At 42.3% G+C, this 14,296-nt stretch overlaps 1 protein-coding gene across 12 annotated transcripts in view; it reads right to left on the minus strand.

Moving 5' to 3' along the window:
• Positions 1-1,727: 1,727 nt before the first annotated feature.
• The window catches only part of CHL1 (cell adhesion molecule L1 like), a 132,741-nt gene continuing 120,172 nt past the window's right edge, over positions 1,728-14,296 (minus strand). For 8 of the 12 annotated variants that reach the window (XM_048315226.1, XM_048315221.1, XM_048315225.1 and 5 more), the window contains 4 exons: positions 10,162-10,323; positions 9,397-9,528; positions 8,540-8,612; positions 1,728-6,713 (listed from right to left, as the gene is read on the minus strand). In XM_048315226.1, the coding sequence (XP_048171183.1) occupies positions 6,497-6,713; positions 8,540-8,612; positions 9,397-9,528; positions 10,162-10,323 (584 nt within the window). In that variant the 3' untranslated portion in view covers positions 1,728-6,496. Of the gene's footprint in view, positions 6,714-7,812; positions 8,613-9,396; positions 9,529-10,161; positions 10,324-14,296 lie in introns of all 12 variants that reach the window. The other 4 variants (XM_048315230.1, XR_007206010.1, XM_048315229.1 and 1 more) reach the window with 4 other exon arrangements.

Raw genomic sequence — 14,296 nt, forward strand, 5'->3', positions numbered from 1 at the left:
CCCCCAGGCTGTGATGGAGATGCAGCACAAAAGCACAGACTCTACAGGAAAAAAAAAAAATTGAAATGCAGAGTGGTGTTTTTTACAGAAATGCCCATTTCTACATCCAGGGCATGGGGTGGGGCAGCTCTTCTGGGTGGGTTTAGCCACATCATGAGGGCTTCAAGAATGGTAAAAAAACCCCCAAGTCTTGTTCAGTGAGGCTTAGGAATGTGCAGAGCTCAGACATTTCAGCAGCGTGAGGCTGCTGGTGTTTCCCTGGGGCTGAGTGACTCCTCTGCATTCCCAGCTGATTAACAGATGCCAAAGTGGGAAAGCAATGACATCTCCTTGTGAGACCGAAGAACGGAGTGAAATGTTTGAACATTAGAAGGAATGCTCTGCCCCCAAAACAGGTCTGATAATGCTAACCTTGTCTCAAAAGCAAAATATCAAGTAAGAGTGTATTCATCCCGTATTTCATCCTTAAACTTCTGTGGGATCTGCTCCCACGCACCTGACGGTGGCAGCAGCACCTTCATTCTCACTCCAGTGAAGCACATGATTGTAGGGCTTTCTCCTCCCCATTATGCTCTTGAGAAAAGTGTAAATCTCATTGTTCCAGGATATGAATTGTAATAAAACCTTCTTGGGATGCCCTTGATGCCTTCCTGAAAGGTGAATGCCTGTTAGCACAGTCCTGCATTCCCACTGAATGTATTCAGGAGCTCCTGCGGGTGAAGAATGCATAAAAAAAACTCCTGAAACCTTCCTGCTGAAGTGAAGCAGCTAAAAACAGGGGGCAAAAAGGAGACTTTCTTTCACTAAAGTACAGTGAAATACGCTCTGAATAGCACAGAATGTTTCAATGAAATACACTCAAAACAGCACAAAAGCCACACCAGCATCAAGTGTGATGCTCAACACACTTGAGCGTCAACCAGATCTTTCAGATTCCTGTTAAATACATTAAAAAACCCCGATTTTGCAGCAGTATCAGCTGCCATGGATTTGTCTGCTGGCTTTTAATGAGTCCTCAGTTTGGCTCTTCCAGGTGTCAGGAGGGTGAATTTGTGTTCACCTGCAGAACCCTCCCCATGGACAGAGTAGAATTAACCACAGAACACCAAATATTGGGGATGGGGAGAGAATAACAAAAGAACTGAGGTGTTTTCCTTGGCAAACAAAGCACATTTGCTAAATTCCTATAAAATGGATACATAGAGATTTCAGTCTTTAAGCATAAGTGTGGTTTTCCCTAAAAAACAACAACAGAAGGTTTTATTGGGTTTGTGTGTGCCTGGATATTTATAAAAATTACCAATATTCTGGTGACCTTTAATGAAGAGGAGTAGGAACTCTGTGTGCTGGGAGGTTTTGTGCTGTTAATAGGGTGAAAAAGGCATGTGAGAGATGCTAACAATACACAGGGTGACAGTTTGGTCCAGGACATGATCACATGGAATCAATGAGGAATTTGAATTCAGGGTGTTTGCAGGTCAGCTTCATCCTGCTTTGGTGTCATATCTAGAGGGCTGATGGTCCATGGTGTCCAAAACTCCCAGTGAAAGCCAAGGGCAGCTCAGCCTTGGTGTGAAACCAAAAAAACCCCACAGACCACAGCCTAGAGAGGTCTGTGAGTCACAATTAAATCAGATTCCCAGCAAGTAAACAGTGTCAAGTGGAAAAAAAATCAAACAAAACCCCCCAATCAAACAAAAGAGAAACTTGCAGATCACAGCCAAGGCTTTTGAAGATTACATCAAGTCAAACTTTTATTAGCAAAGTTGTATTTCATGTAAAATGAAAATATCTTTTCAAACCATACGTGCACATCTGCGTGGTACAAACAGCAACTACGGTACAACACGTTTCTCTAAACTTTAATCAATGCACACTAACATTTAGCTCCCCAAAAATGTAACATTGTGATGGTGACACCACATTTGCTTCGATCTTTTTCTCATGAAATTACAAAGTCTCTTGTTTAAAGTCAGAACCATAACAATAAAAAATGAACAGACAGAATGCTTTGGCTCAAACCCGCCAAGGGGCTCCTGCCTGAAAACAGAACAAATCAGTGCAGATCACTTGAGATTTTACATGAGAGATCCAGAGCTGCAATGTAAACATGTCCTGCTACTCCAGCGTGGTTTGTACCTTTTTATTTTGTCATCAACATTGACAGAGGTGCAGCCAAGGGCGTGATCCATTGGCAAACAAAGGCAATTCTCCAGGAAGAATTTCCTTTCTTTCTATCTGTTCTTACAGGTGAGTAAAATAACCTAAATACACCTCTCATCTGCAATATCATGGCTATGAAAAATGATGCTGAGGTTTCATTTCGGAAGCTCAAGGAGCAGTAAATATTTTTCGTAAGTTTTCTTTACAAAATGTGGAATTACTGTTTAAAAACCCCACCTTGGTTTGTTGTTTTTTTTTTTAATATAGGAAGATTGTGCTACTATTTGTTTTCATCTCAAAAAGAATATTGGCCTGAAAATTTTGATGAAAACTCTCATGCACTGGATTGGAGCCATTCAGTCAATGGAAGCAGTTACCAGGAAAAGAGCTACTCACTGGAATTGGTGTAACGTGGACACAGCAGAACAAATATCAGTCATTAAATGATTTGCTAATTAGATCAATTTAAGATGTGAGTCACAATTTTTAATTTTTTATACATGAACACACGATTTTATCCAGAGGGGGAAAGCCATTTTCTGATTTGATTCCTAATTCTGCTCTTCCTAACATTCCAGCCCCAGCAGGGCTTGGATGCCCAGTGCTGTATTTTTACTGGCTGGAATGCAGAGCCATGAGATTGGATCCCCTAATTTTGCCAAAGAAGGAAGCTGGTGCTGTTCCTGGAAGTTCTTGATTGTGTAATTACATTTTTACATATAAATATATATATATAAATTAGAGAAAAATTAATGCACACCAAATCAATATTATGCTGCTCTGGGAATTCAAACAGTTCCCTTGGGAGAAAGGACAGAGGGGTTTTTTCCCATTATTTAGGAAGAGCTGATTTTATTTGTTTAATCTCATGCACAGTCAAAACTGCACAACTTTGTCAGCAAGACCCATCCCTCTCTTCTTCCAGAGGCTGCTTAGACCCCCAAACCCGGATCCATGGGGCCAGGGAAATGCCTCCTCCCTGCTGGCTGGAATTACATCCTGGGTCGACTGGGATTTCAAATCTGAAAGTGTCATTTTCCCTCTCACACTTGGACTGAGCCAAAATGTCCTGAGCTGTCAGAACCAAACAGAACCCAAGCACAGCCATGGCCTGGGATAACTCGTAATTGATAATTCCCTGTTCTGCTCCCATGGCTGGACTTCCTCCTCCCAGCAGGCAGCCTGGAATTCCCTGCTAGGTATTAATTAATGAATTCACCACAGATTTCCGGCAGGTGATTTTAATAAACACTCCTGGCCAGAGGGGGAAAAAAAAAAAATCCCCAAAAATCCCAAACAAAGGAGCTCAAAGGATTTAATACTCAGTGCACTATTTCAGAACAGGGTATGATTTTTGGGGCTGTCCTGTGCAGGGCCACGAGCTGGACTTTGATGACCTTGTGGGTCCCTTCCAACTCAGGGACAATTGGTGGCACATTTTATTGAGCTACGTGGTCACACTTCCTCTCATCTGTCACAGACCAAGACAAAACCCCAGCCCAGCTCCTTGCAATGACAAAAAACTCCTCAGGAAAACCTCAGCTTGCTCTGTTGATCTACTTTTGAAAAAAAATCTCTAAAAAACCACCAATGTCCTGCACTTTCCAGGGTGCCTTTACAGCAGAAAACATCCCAGTGCAAGAGAAAAAGGAATATAAATGACTGGGGAAGAGAAAACAGCTCAGGTGAGTGAGATTTCCTGGGAGTTTGAGCCACTTGTTTAATATTCATTGGGCATATTCCTCAAAATCCATGTTCAGAAATCCAGGTTCCATTGCACATCTTTTCCTCCCTGTTTGATTTTTAGATCCTGAGGCCTCGTGGAACACCAACATTAAGATTTAGGGCTGTGAATTAAAATTGGAGTGGGAAAAGCGGCGCCAGCAGCACGGCTGAGCAGCACAGTACAGGGATGGCACAAACACCTCGGCAGCAAGAGCTGCACAGGGGATTTACATCCATCACAGGATCATCTGACACTCACTGATATGGTCTGAAATTTGGGTCTGTTCAACAGAGGCATTTTCTGGGATGAGGGGTCTGCTTTATCTGCAGTGACCCACAGGAAGATAGGATGGGTGTGTGCAGGCACAGCCCCCCCAGCCCAGCGTGAGGGTTTGGGGGAGCCCACCCCAATTTTACTCCCTAACTTTGTTCCTTTTTCAAGCCCACCCCAATTTTATTCCCTAATTTTGTTCCCTTTTCAAAGACCTTTGATCATTGCAGATGATTCCTAAAAGAAACACACTAAAACCAGCCCAAAGCAAGCAGCAGATTGTCACAAGGCTAATCAGTTCTTAGATTTTATCTGGTTTGGGCTGCAGCAGACACGAGTCAGCAGATAAAGATGCTGCTGGGAAATGTCTCTGTTCATGAGATGCCAATTTTCACATTTCTCTAATTGTGCACTCCCTTCTTTGGAAAATTACTTCCCCCCAGAATTAAATAAAAGGCTTTTGGACTTTTTCAGTGTTTGGATTGAACAAAATACAGAAAATATAACTTTATAAAAAGTGAATGATGTGGGTCATTGCCATGGCATGCAATGATTTTTGATTGAGGGCAGATTTCCACTCATTTTATACTCACAGGCACAGCCTGAATGGAGCTTTTGGGGTGGCTCTTTGGGGTTTGCTTTTCCCGAAAAGAGGTTACATGAAAAGCCCTGAAAGCTCCTGTTAAAAACCCCAGAAGAGGCACAGATAAGCAGAAGCATCAAGCAGCAAAGGCTTCCAGAAACTGCCAAGCTCTGAGGAGCAGCCCCAGCCTGAGGGGAGCCCTGTGTGTGATCCACAGCCTTCCCACTGGGAAAAAGCTGCATTTCCCTGGGCTTCACTGTAGCCCTTGCTGGGAACTCAGAACCACGGGAGTAATTCTTGCTTCCTCTCTTCCTTCCATTGAAATCATGGAGCCCGTGAAGGAGCCATTGGGGATATTTGCCTAATTGCTATCAGGATGCCAAACAGCTTTTAGGATCTATTCCTCCTGCAGGAACTACTTAAAAACCTTTATAATGGAGTGGCAGCCATTTGGAAGTGCAAGAAGAAACGAAGCCACATTGATGCTCTACTCAAACAAGCAGATTCAGAAATAAAAATGCTATTAAAAAGAGATTCAGGAGATTCCAATACAAAAAGACCAAAAAAATGTGCTGTACAGCTCGGCTGATTTAGTGTTGGAGAGGCAAAGAACCAGATTTAAACCAGCATTCAGCCAACAAAATAGAAAAGAAACTCTACCATAATATTTTCTCTTTGCTTTTGCCTTTGTTTATTTAACAGTGAATAGGCTGAAAATAAATGAACTCTTGAAAGTCAGGTAGGTCCAGTTTAGGTGATGCTTGAATGGTGTGAGGTTTGGATGATTCCTAAACATACAACTCCATCTGAAAACTAATTCTGCTGGTCCAAATCCATACTGAGAAGCAATTCTATCATTCCTACGCAGCTATACAGACCCATGCTAGCAACATGTCTCAGTTCAAAATAAAACCAGGCTGCTCTGGACTTGTGTCAATATTAATATCATATGTACAACGTCTCCACGGGATGTTTGCTAGCTCACAAATATACAGATATGAGACAGACACCAAGGAGTTTGCTCAGAAATGCAGCTTGCAGCTGGGGAAAAATGAAAATATTTCGAGTGATGGTGGATGGGAACCCTGTTTTGCCTTGCCACAGGAAAGAGCTGCAGCTTAACTTATTTAAGGAAATAGTGCCAGCTACTGGGCAGCAGCTTCACCCACACTTTGCTGTGGGTGAAGCTGCATCTCTAAGTATTGGTAATTAAGCCAGCTGTAACCACTAAAACAGTTTTTTGAGTATCATACACCAAGGGGTTTAATTCTTTAGGAAAAATTATACAATATATAGAATATATTTCTCTGGTCGTTTCAATTCTCTCTTCCCTCATTGTGTCACTTTGCAGAGTAACCTGTTGGTTTTGTTTGTGCCACAACCTCGAGGTTAAAATCAAGGCCATGAGGGAATTCCACACACAGCCATACAGGGAAAAAATCCTACACAGAGAAACATATTCCAAGCCTAAGGAACACCTGGAGCAGCAGGTAAGGATACAGATGCACCATCGAGAAATTCTGGGTTGCTCAGAGGGTTTACACATCGTGTAAAGAATGATTTTTGTTTTATTGAGAAGGAAACACATAGAAATTAGCATGGAGAAATCATCTTTTAGTGGCAGTGACTCGTTTTTGTATTACCTGGATGTCAGGATTTTTCCTGACTGGCTCAATTGGCAACCTGCTCCCGAGCACACGTGGTGACTGTGGAGAGCTACCCAGGATAAATATCACAATTAAACACCAATCATTTTAGGCGTGGAGAGGAAAAGTTGCCGTAGAACTCCCAGTGCTTTCCACTGATCCTTTTTCCTTAGATCCAGAATAAGCTCCAATAAATGAACCATCTTCATTGAACATGCCATGCTCCCCTTCTCCATAATCTACCAGACTATCAGCACTTCCAGTGGCTTTAATGTCCCCGTTAAGTGACTGGAGGCTGCCTTTCAGCGGCTTTTCATCGCTGTCACTACAAAATAAAGAAAGGCCTTTCCAAAAATCCGGCTTTCACTTGCCAGGAGGGAAACTGCCCTTGGGTTGGGAAGGGAAGCAGCAGGAGGGAGGAGTGAGGGACACACGTGGGTGGAACAGTGAGGATGATCTGACCTGTGAGTCCTGCCCTGGTGCACCTGGACTTCCCCACACAGGATTTTGTCATTATTCCAACAATTTTTTTGGTTAACAGGCAATTATCAATACCCATCTATTTGGGTTTTTTTCCCTTTTTGCCTCGGGCAGACAGGACGGACAGAAAGGAAAGGGGAAGGAAAAGGGAATGCTGGAAGGGATTTCAGGGGTCTGTTCCAGCCATCAGGGCTGAGGTTAAGTGTTCAGCACCTCACACAGAGAGACACTTTTCATTTTACAGAACAGTGGACAACATTCAGGGAGTATTTATTTAATTTTCCTTGTGAGCTGGGTGGGTGAAGTGATATCACACCAGTGGGTCACGTGCCACTGCTTTGGGAGCATCTCTTTGAGTTCAAATGACCAATAAAGGTGCTTTCCCCCTTTTTTCTGCTGTTGTCTTATTTTACTGCAGTTTATCTCACTGGAGTTTGCCTCTGCTAAAGGGGAGGAACCCAAACCAAAGCAGAATGAATATCTGCATTTGCAGTCTCTGTTCAGTGAAAATTCCAGGAGAAAGGACAGCCCCACCACCAAAATTCAGGGAAAAAAGGGGAATTTTGCTCGCCTTTCCTCCTAATGGCACCACAGACAAGCAACAGGAACAGCCTGAACAGGACATTGGGGGGAACTGGGAAAACATTAAAAGATTACACAAAAAAACTAAATTAGGCCTCTGGATTAGGGACATAATTACTCAGTTACAGCCCTTGCTGCTGATGCCAACTCAGTGTCAAATCTTTGGCAATGTTATCTAAGGAAGGACAGAGGAATGAACCTGAAATTCAATTCTTCAGGATGGACTCAATTTGTGCATAATCAACACAGAAAAAAATTGCTACTTTTCTGCACAGGGCATTTGTCCTCAGAAAAAAAAAGACAAGTTTGGATTTTAGGGGGAAAGGAGGGGGTCAAAGTTATTAACCTCAGGGCTTTCTTACCTTTCTAAATATTTGTCCCATTAGAAAGCATTAAAAATTAAATAAAGATGAAATTATGCAGAAAAAAAAAGCCCTACTCCAGTACAAATAATGTAGTATATATAAGTGGGATTTCAACAGCAATTTTGTGCCCTTAAGGCCAGCATCACCAGTTCTCCAGCATGGTTCTTGTAATTATGTCCTTTCCTTCATATCACAATTACATATTGCTTTAAGTTTTAGTTATTTTAAAGCAGCCAAAGTAATTATTTCAATTCTTCTACAGAGATTTCTGTAGTGAGGTTTGTTTGGGTTTTTGGTGTTTTTCACCATATTTCAAACTTTTCTTTGTTTTCTTCCCCAAAATGACCATTCCCCATTATTACATGATTTGGGTCTAAGTTTCAAAAACCCACTGAAGAATAGAATTATATCTGTTGACTTCAGTGGGCTTTTCAGCAGGACCCCAAACTATCATATATATTTACATTATTCATACAATGCTAATTAAAAAAAAAGTGAAAAAAATCATCAATACATCAACATTTCCTTATATCCCAGCTTGGATGGATTGAAAGATACTGGATATACCTTGATATTCCTACTCTTATCCACTCCTATGAGGTTTGCTTTGAAAATGAAAAACAGCATTAATTGCATGCCATAAAATGTCCCAAATAATGATGGCATTTGGAAAGAAACAAAACCCCAAGAAACACAAAGGCTTGTGAAAGCAGGTCCTATTTACCTATATTCCCCAAAGATTTCATCTTTTATTGATTGAGCTTCGGGATCTGGATGCAAATCTTCTTTTTCTTTCACTGTGCAAATAAAATAAAGGACAGATCTCTGTGTTGTGTTCTGCCATGGATTTTTCTTTTCCCAGGGGTAATGGGAAAACCATCTGCAATCACCTCCAGCCTGGCCTGGAGTTGGCTGGACACAACCTGTGAGCTTCCAAGAGTTTGGGACCATTCCCTAATTTATTAGAAGCAAGTATTTATAGCATCATGGAATGGTTTGGGTTGGAAGGGACCTTAAAGCCCATCCCATCCCACCCCCTGCCATGGGCAGGGACACCTCCCACTATCCCAGGCTGCTCCAAGCCCCAATGTCCAACCTGGCCTTGGGCACTGCCAGGGATGAGGCAGCCACCACCTCTCTGGGCAACCAGATTTCTACATCAATACATTCACTTAAATCCTTACTCACTGCTTGGAAAATTACAGAGTTAATTTTTAGCAAAATATTCCATTATTAAGCTGCCTGTGGAAGTTCTGTCCGTGTGTCCAGCAGCAGTTCCCAGGTGGAAAGCAGAGCCCTGCCAGCAAGGATCTTGGCCCCACAGCTGGATTAAATGCTGGAATATTCCAGGAGTGCTGGGAAAGGCCTTTGCAGGCTCTCTGAGCAGCACACAGCACTGCCTCACCCAGAGAGCACAGCTCCACTTACATACATTAAAATCCCCTCCGTGGATATTTATCAAAAGCTACAAATCCTAATTGGATGTTTGTGCTCGCGGCCTTGCGGCCCCCAGAGAGCAAACTCTGAAGGATGTTGGTCATTAACATGTGAACACAGGGAAAGGACAATAAATCCATTTACCTGAATATTTGCCTCCTTTATTTCTTCTGACAAAGCAAATCGTCAGCAGCAGCAGGGTGAGCAGGGCGATGGCACACATCAGCCCAATGAACCAGCCCTGGGTGGAAATCCCATCGTAAATGCCAGCGTAGGCTTGGGGAGATGGGAGAGGAGGAAAAAGGGAGAAAATTAATCAGAGGGAAAGGGCAGCACCCCACGATAACACCAACACATCACGTTCTTCGCTGGATCTTAATGGAATCACTCTATCGCTATTTATGGTGTTAACTTCAATGAGAGGCAGGAATGTGTCCAGAGTGTGACATTTGGGACTGGAGGGGAGCGTGCAGGTGACAAGGCACGACACAGACACTTGGCAAGGTGGCTCTGAGAGAGCAGTTGACTCACAGGATTAGCACCACACAGCAAAGCCGAGCACAGAGTTGTTAAGCCTCTCATGCAAAAGCTGTTTTGCGAAAGAGAGAGAGGTAGAAGTGCCCCCAATACGTGCAAATCACCAAACCGGCCACTTATGGGTTTTTTCACAGCTGCCCCCTCTCAGGTTTGTAAAGGTTTGGGATTGTTCCAGGCTGGTGTAACGCACAAGGCTCAGCCAAGGACCTGAGATGTGTTTGTGCTCCCACGGGATTCAACTGCAAGGGCCAACCTCAACCCCACAGCACAGAACGATGAGTTTGGGACCCTCACACTGCACGAGATGGAACCTCGACATCGAATCACACGGCACAACAAACGTTCAGCACCTCGAAGGGCTTTGTGTCTCACCTCTCCCCCTGGTCTCAATTACATCTTCAAAAATGCTATTGTTATCCACCCAGTTCTTAGTCACTAGGCGGATTGTGTACTCAGTGCCAGGCTCAAGGGCCTCGCTGGGCTGAAACTTTGGGGTGGGCTTTAGTGCGTCTGAAATCTTGCTGCTCCCTTTACCTACGGAATGCACACATTCAAGGCATAGGGATTAATGGCATTCATGGAAAAAAAAAAGCCTAGGAAATGCACAGCTACAAATAACAGACAAATACAACACATCATTTTAAACATTTGGCATCAGGCAATCTGATTTTCCAAAGCAAAACAAAAACCCTGAAACATCCCCTGTTTGATTTTTGTTGTTCCATCAGATGAAATCAACAGCAGACTGGAGTAATGCTGATGTTTAGGAAGGGGTTTGTACATCTCCCAGGATGGAAGCTAATATTGATGGGGGATTATGGATCTGCTCTAACTAATGCGTGCTTAAAAAATTCCAGCTTGCAAACGGGCTTGCTTTGTATGGATAATCTGGGGTTTGATGCTGCTCCCATTGAACTGAACTCAGCAGGGAAGCACAGACAGCTTGTTAGCTGGATATGGAATCTTATATGTCTCCCAGAAAAAATTAACAGCGGGATTTCTACTCGCTGCTCTCCTGACAGTGATTTTCTGTGTCCTTTCAAATTCCACAGTGCCTGCACAAAGCACTGGTTTAGAAACAACTAAACAATTTGCCTGTCAATGGATATTTAGGCATTTAAGTGTTGTTGATGAGTTTAATATTTGATTAGGAGAAGGGGAATTCTGGTAGCTCTGGTTTTGGAACCTTGCTACTTGCAAAAGACCTCCTGTAACCCCTGAATGCATTCAGATTGTGGGGCATTAAATAAGATTTTTCACAACAGCTCTTGTGGAAATCAGGAACAACGACATTAGAGCAGTTGACAATCACTGCCTGGACATGAACAGTCTGCTCAGCAAATTCAGAACTGTGTGTGACATGGAAGGATCTCTTACAACGTGGGAGTGTCCCTGTCCTCGATGGCAGGAGAAATTTGGGGGGGCTGCACTTAATAAAAATAATTCTTGAATTGTTGTCAGTTGCCTGATTTGCCTGTTTTGTCCACAGCCATCCAAACTACATCTTGAGCACAAAGAATAATCTGGAAACCTCTTGGCCAATTAGCACTGAGAGGAGAACAATGATCATTAATACTTCAAGTAGTAAATAAGCAAAGCAAGAAGCTGCTGGAGATTAAGGCTGAGTTGACAGCTGAAGGGAAAACAAGAAAACAGATTAAGATAAATCCAAGCACAGTAAAAGCAGCAGCTCAGGATAAGTTTTTCAAGGCAACTCTCCATGTGTTACAATAAGCAGTTAAATTAGCAGACCACTGGGACCCAGAGACAACACATCCAGCTGAAACACTGCTGATACCGAAGCACAGCTCATTAGCATAAATTAATCCATCCATCGGTAATTTTTGCTAAATGAAGTATGTGAAACCCAGCTATAGTTTTTAATCAAACTGCAAATTAAGCAACAGGATACCACAGGTACGTTTTAATTACATGGTCTAAAATCAAGGCATCAGAAAAATGGGAATATTACCCATAAAGGAACAGGAATGAACATGAACCTTCAACCCAGTGTCTGTTAAATATCATATAACACTCGTGTGTGACATGATAACCACATGATCCGAAGTGTTCACACCACCAGCCTCCTCAGGAAGGATTTCTCCTGAATTCCTGGGAAGCAAATCCTAAACCTTGAGCTCCTGGTAGGTGGTTTGTGGTGCATATTCTTAAACCAACTTAACCAGTCCCACTCTGCCTCCTACTCATTCTCAGCTTGCGGCAGCCTCTTCTTTCTGAACCATCAGCTCTTTAGAGAAGCAGAAGAGGGAAGTGAGATGGCTCAAAAAACCCCTTTTTCTGTCCACTTATTGCTCAGCTCTGTCTGATGCTGCAGCTGCCACTGCCCTGGCACATGGAGCAGCTCAGGGCTGGGATGGACATCCTGAGATGAGGATGAGCCCAGCCTGACCTGGCACTGGGGATTTACCAACAGCTCTCCATTTATCATCTCCTAGCCCAAAACACTTTTTTTCCTTTAAAACTCAGAACAGGTGTCCAGTGCTGGGTGATTATGAGGTTTCTTTCCATGCCATTTCTTCCTGGTCTGTGTGACACACTCGACATGGGCCCTACAGAGGAGAAAGCTTTGCTAACGGGGGTGAGTTTGGTGGCTGGAATAGAAAAAGCACTGTGGCCTCCTGAAAAATAAAAGCAAAGACACACAGATAAGGAAAAGCTCCACATTCTGGAAGGCCAGGAACATACTGAAAGCTGCAGGAATTAGCTGCAGAAAATTGAAAGCAGTTGGGTTAGGTTTTTAATCTCCAATAAGGGAGAAGGAGCATTAGTAATAAAGGCGTATCACCAGCACTTTTCATCTTCCCCCACTATTTATCAGTCCCACCACGGGACTTGCATGAACATTAAACACTGAACTGCAATTTCACAATATTCCTACTGGGCTCCAAGATTTATGAGGAGAACGGAACACACATTTTTTATAGGAGCTTATGGTATATAGGGAAAAACAATAGAAATCACCCCCAAAGACTTTCCAGAGTGTTCTCCAAAAGTTAGCACATCTGTTAGAAAATATACTTATAAAAAAAACCCCTGGCAGTCTAAGAGCTAAATACTAACTGTGGGCAGCATCTTAATTTATGACCATACCTGTCTAAATACATCTGCTGCAATAAATGCAAAGTTGAACTTTTATTAATTTTACCCTGCTGCCTGGCTATTAAAAATGTATAAATATGCATCACAAGTATCCTTCATTTTCAGGACTTTTTTAGTGCAGCAGGTATTTCATGTTAAATTTGGATTATTTTAGGCTACAGAGATTAGCAAACCTGTAAAGTTTGTTGAGAAGAATTTATAGGTGAGGCGGTGATCGAGAAATTTTCACCAATTTCATTAGATTTTCTTGATTCTGAGCAAATAGGGTTTGCTGCCAACAGCACCAGTGGTTGCATATGGGAAAGGCATTTTATTATTCCTTTTCCACTGTGCCTATGGCAAAAGAGAGCTAAACCCCCATGTCTTGTTCCAAATGGTCCTGAAGGATAGGAGCCTCTCCCTAAGATTTTCCAAAAGCCTTTGGGAATTACATGTCAACGGCCACTGGAATATAATGAAACTGGTAAACTTCTATTTCCTGGCTTCTCTGGAGAATAAACCTACAACTCTGTGGCTTCATGTGGATGAATTTCTCATTAATGCTTGGATTTCTGAACACACAATGATAATTCTCAACATGTAATACGTGTTTGGCAATCCCTGAGCAACGCTGGTGACAAGATGAAAAGGAGCTTTGTGTTAAAGAAGGGCTGCTACATTAAATTAATCTTTTCACTTCTGTAAGAGCATTATTTTGTGTTATGTTTCTGAGGGCTAATGATCTTGGGGAAGTTGACATTTTCAAGGGGAAAATTAATTAGTTTGGAGGTCATTTAAGAAATAGTGCCTGAAAATATGAAGACAGAGATTATAATCATTTTCTAAGAACAACATACCTTCTTCTGTGGAGTGAAACCAAGATGAAACCACAGAAATCAAACTATTATTTATTTTTCAATACAATCCAAATTGCCTTTTGCTCAGGTTCTTCATGATTGTCCAGAGTATTTTATCATGAAATAATAAACATCTTAGGTTGCCTATCAGGGTTTCATATCTGAGTTATTTTCCCTGCACAGATTTGTTTTCAGTGGTGCTACACAAATCCCTTCACATATTAAATAAAGATATTCCCTTTTCTTTCTAATTCCAGACAGTGGTAGCAGGGATAACTGCAAATAAATTAAAGCAACAGCAGTGACAGAGATCAAGTAAAAATAACCAAAATGTGAATGAATCCAGAGCTGCCACCTCAACATCTTCACTTTCCTGGCAGAACGCATTGTGAAATTCTGAAATACCAACAGCAAAGGCTGAATTGCAGCAGTGGAAGTTTCTAAAGCCTTAAAATGAACAACAGGAGCTTTATGGGTTTATTATTAAACTGGAACAGAGTGTTATAGAATCACTGAATCAACCCCCAAAGAAACGTGGAGTGCTCCATCAC

The sequence above is a fragment of the Corvus hawaiiensis genome, chromosome 11, assembly GCF_020740725.1.
Source record: "Corvus hawaiiensis isolate bCorHaw1 chromosome 11, bCorHaw1.pri.cur, whole genome shotgun sequence".
NCBI lineage: Eukaryota > Metazoa > Chordata > Aves > Passeriformes > Corvidae > Corvus > Corvus hawaiiensis.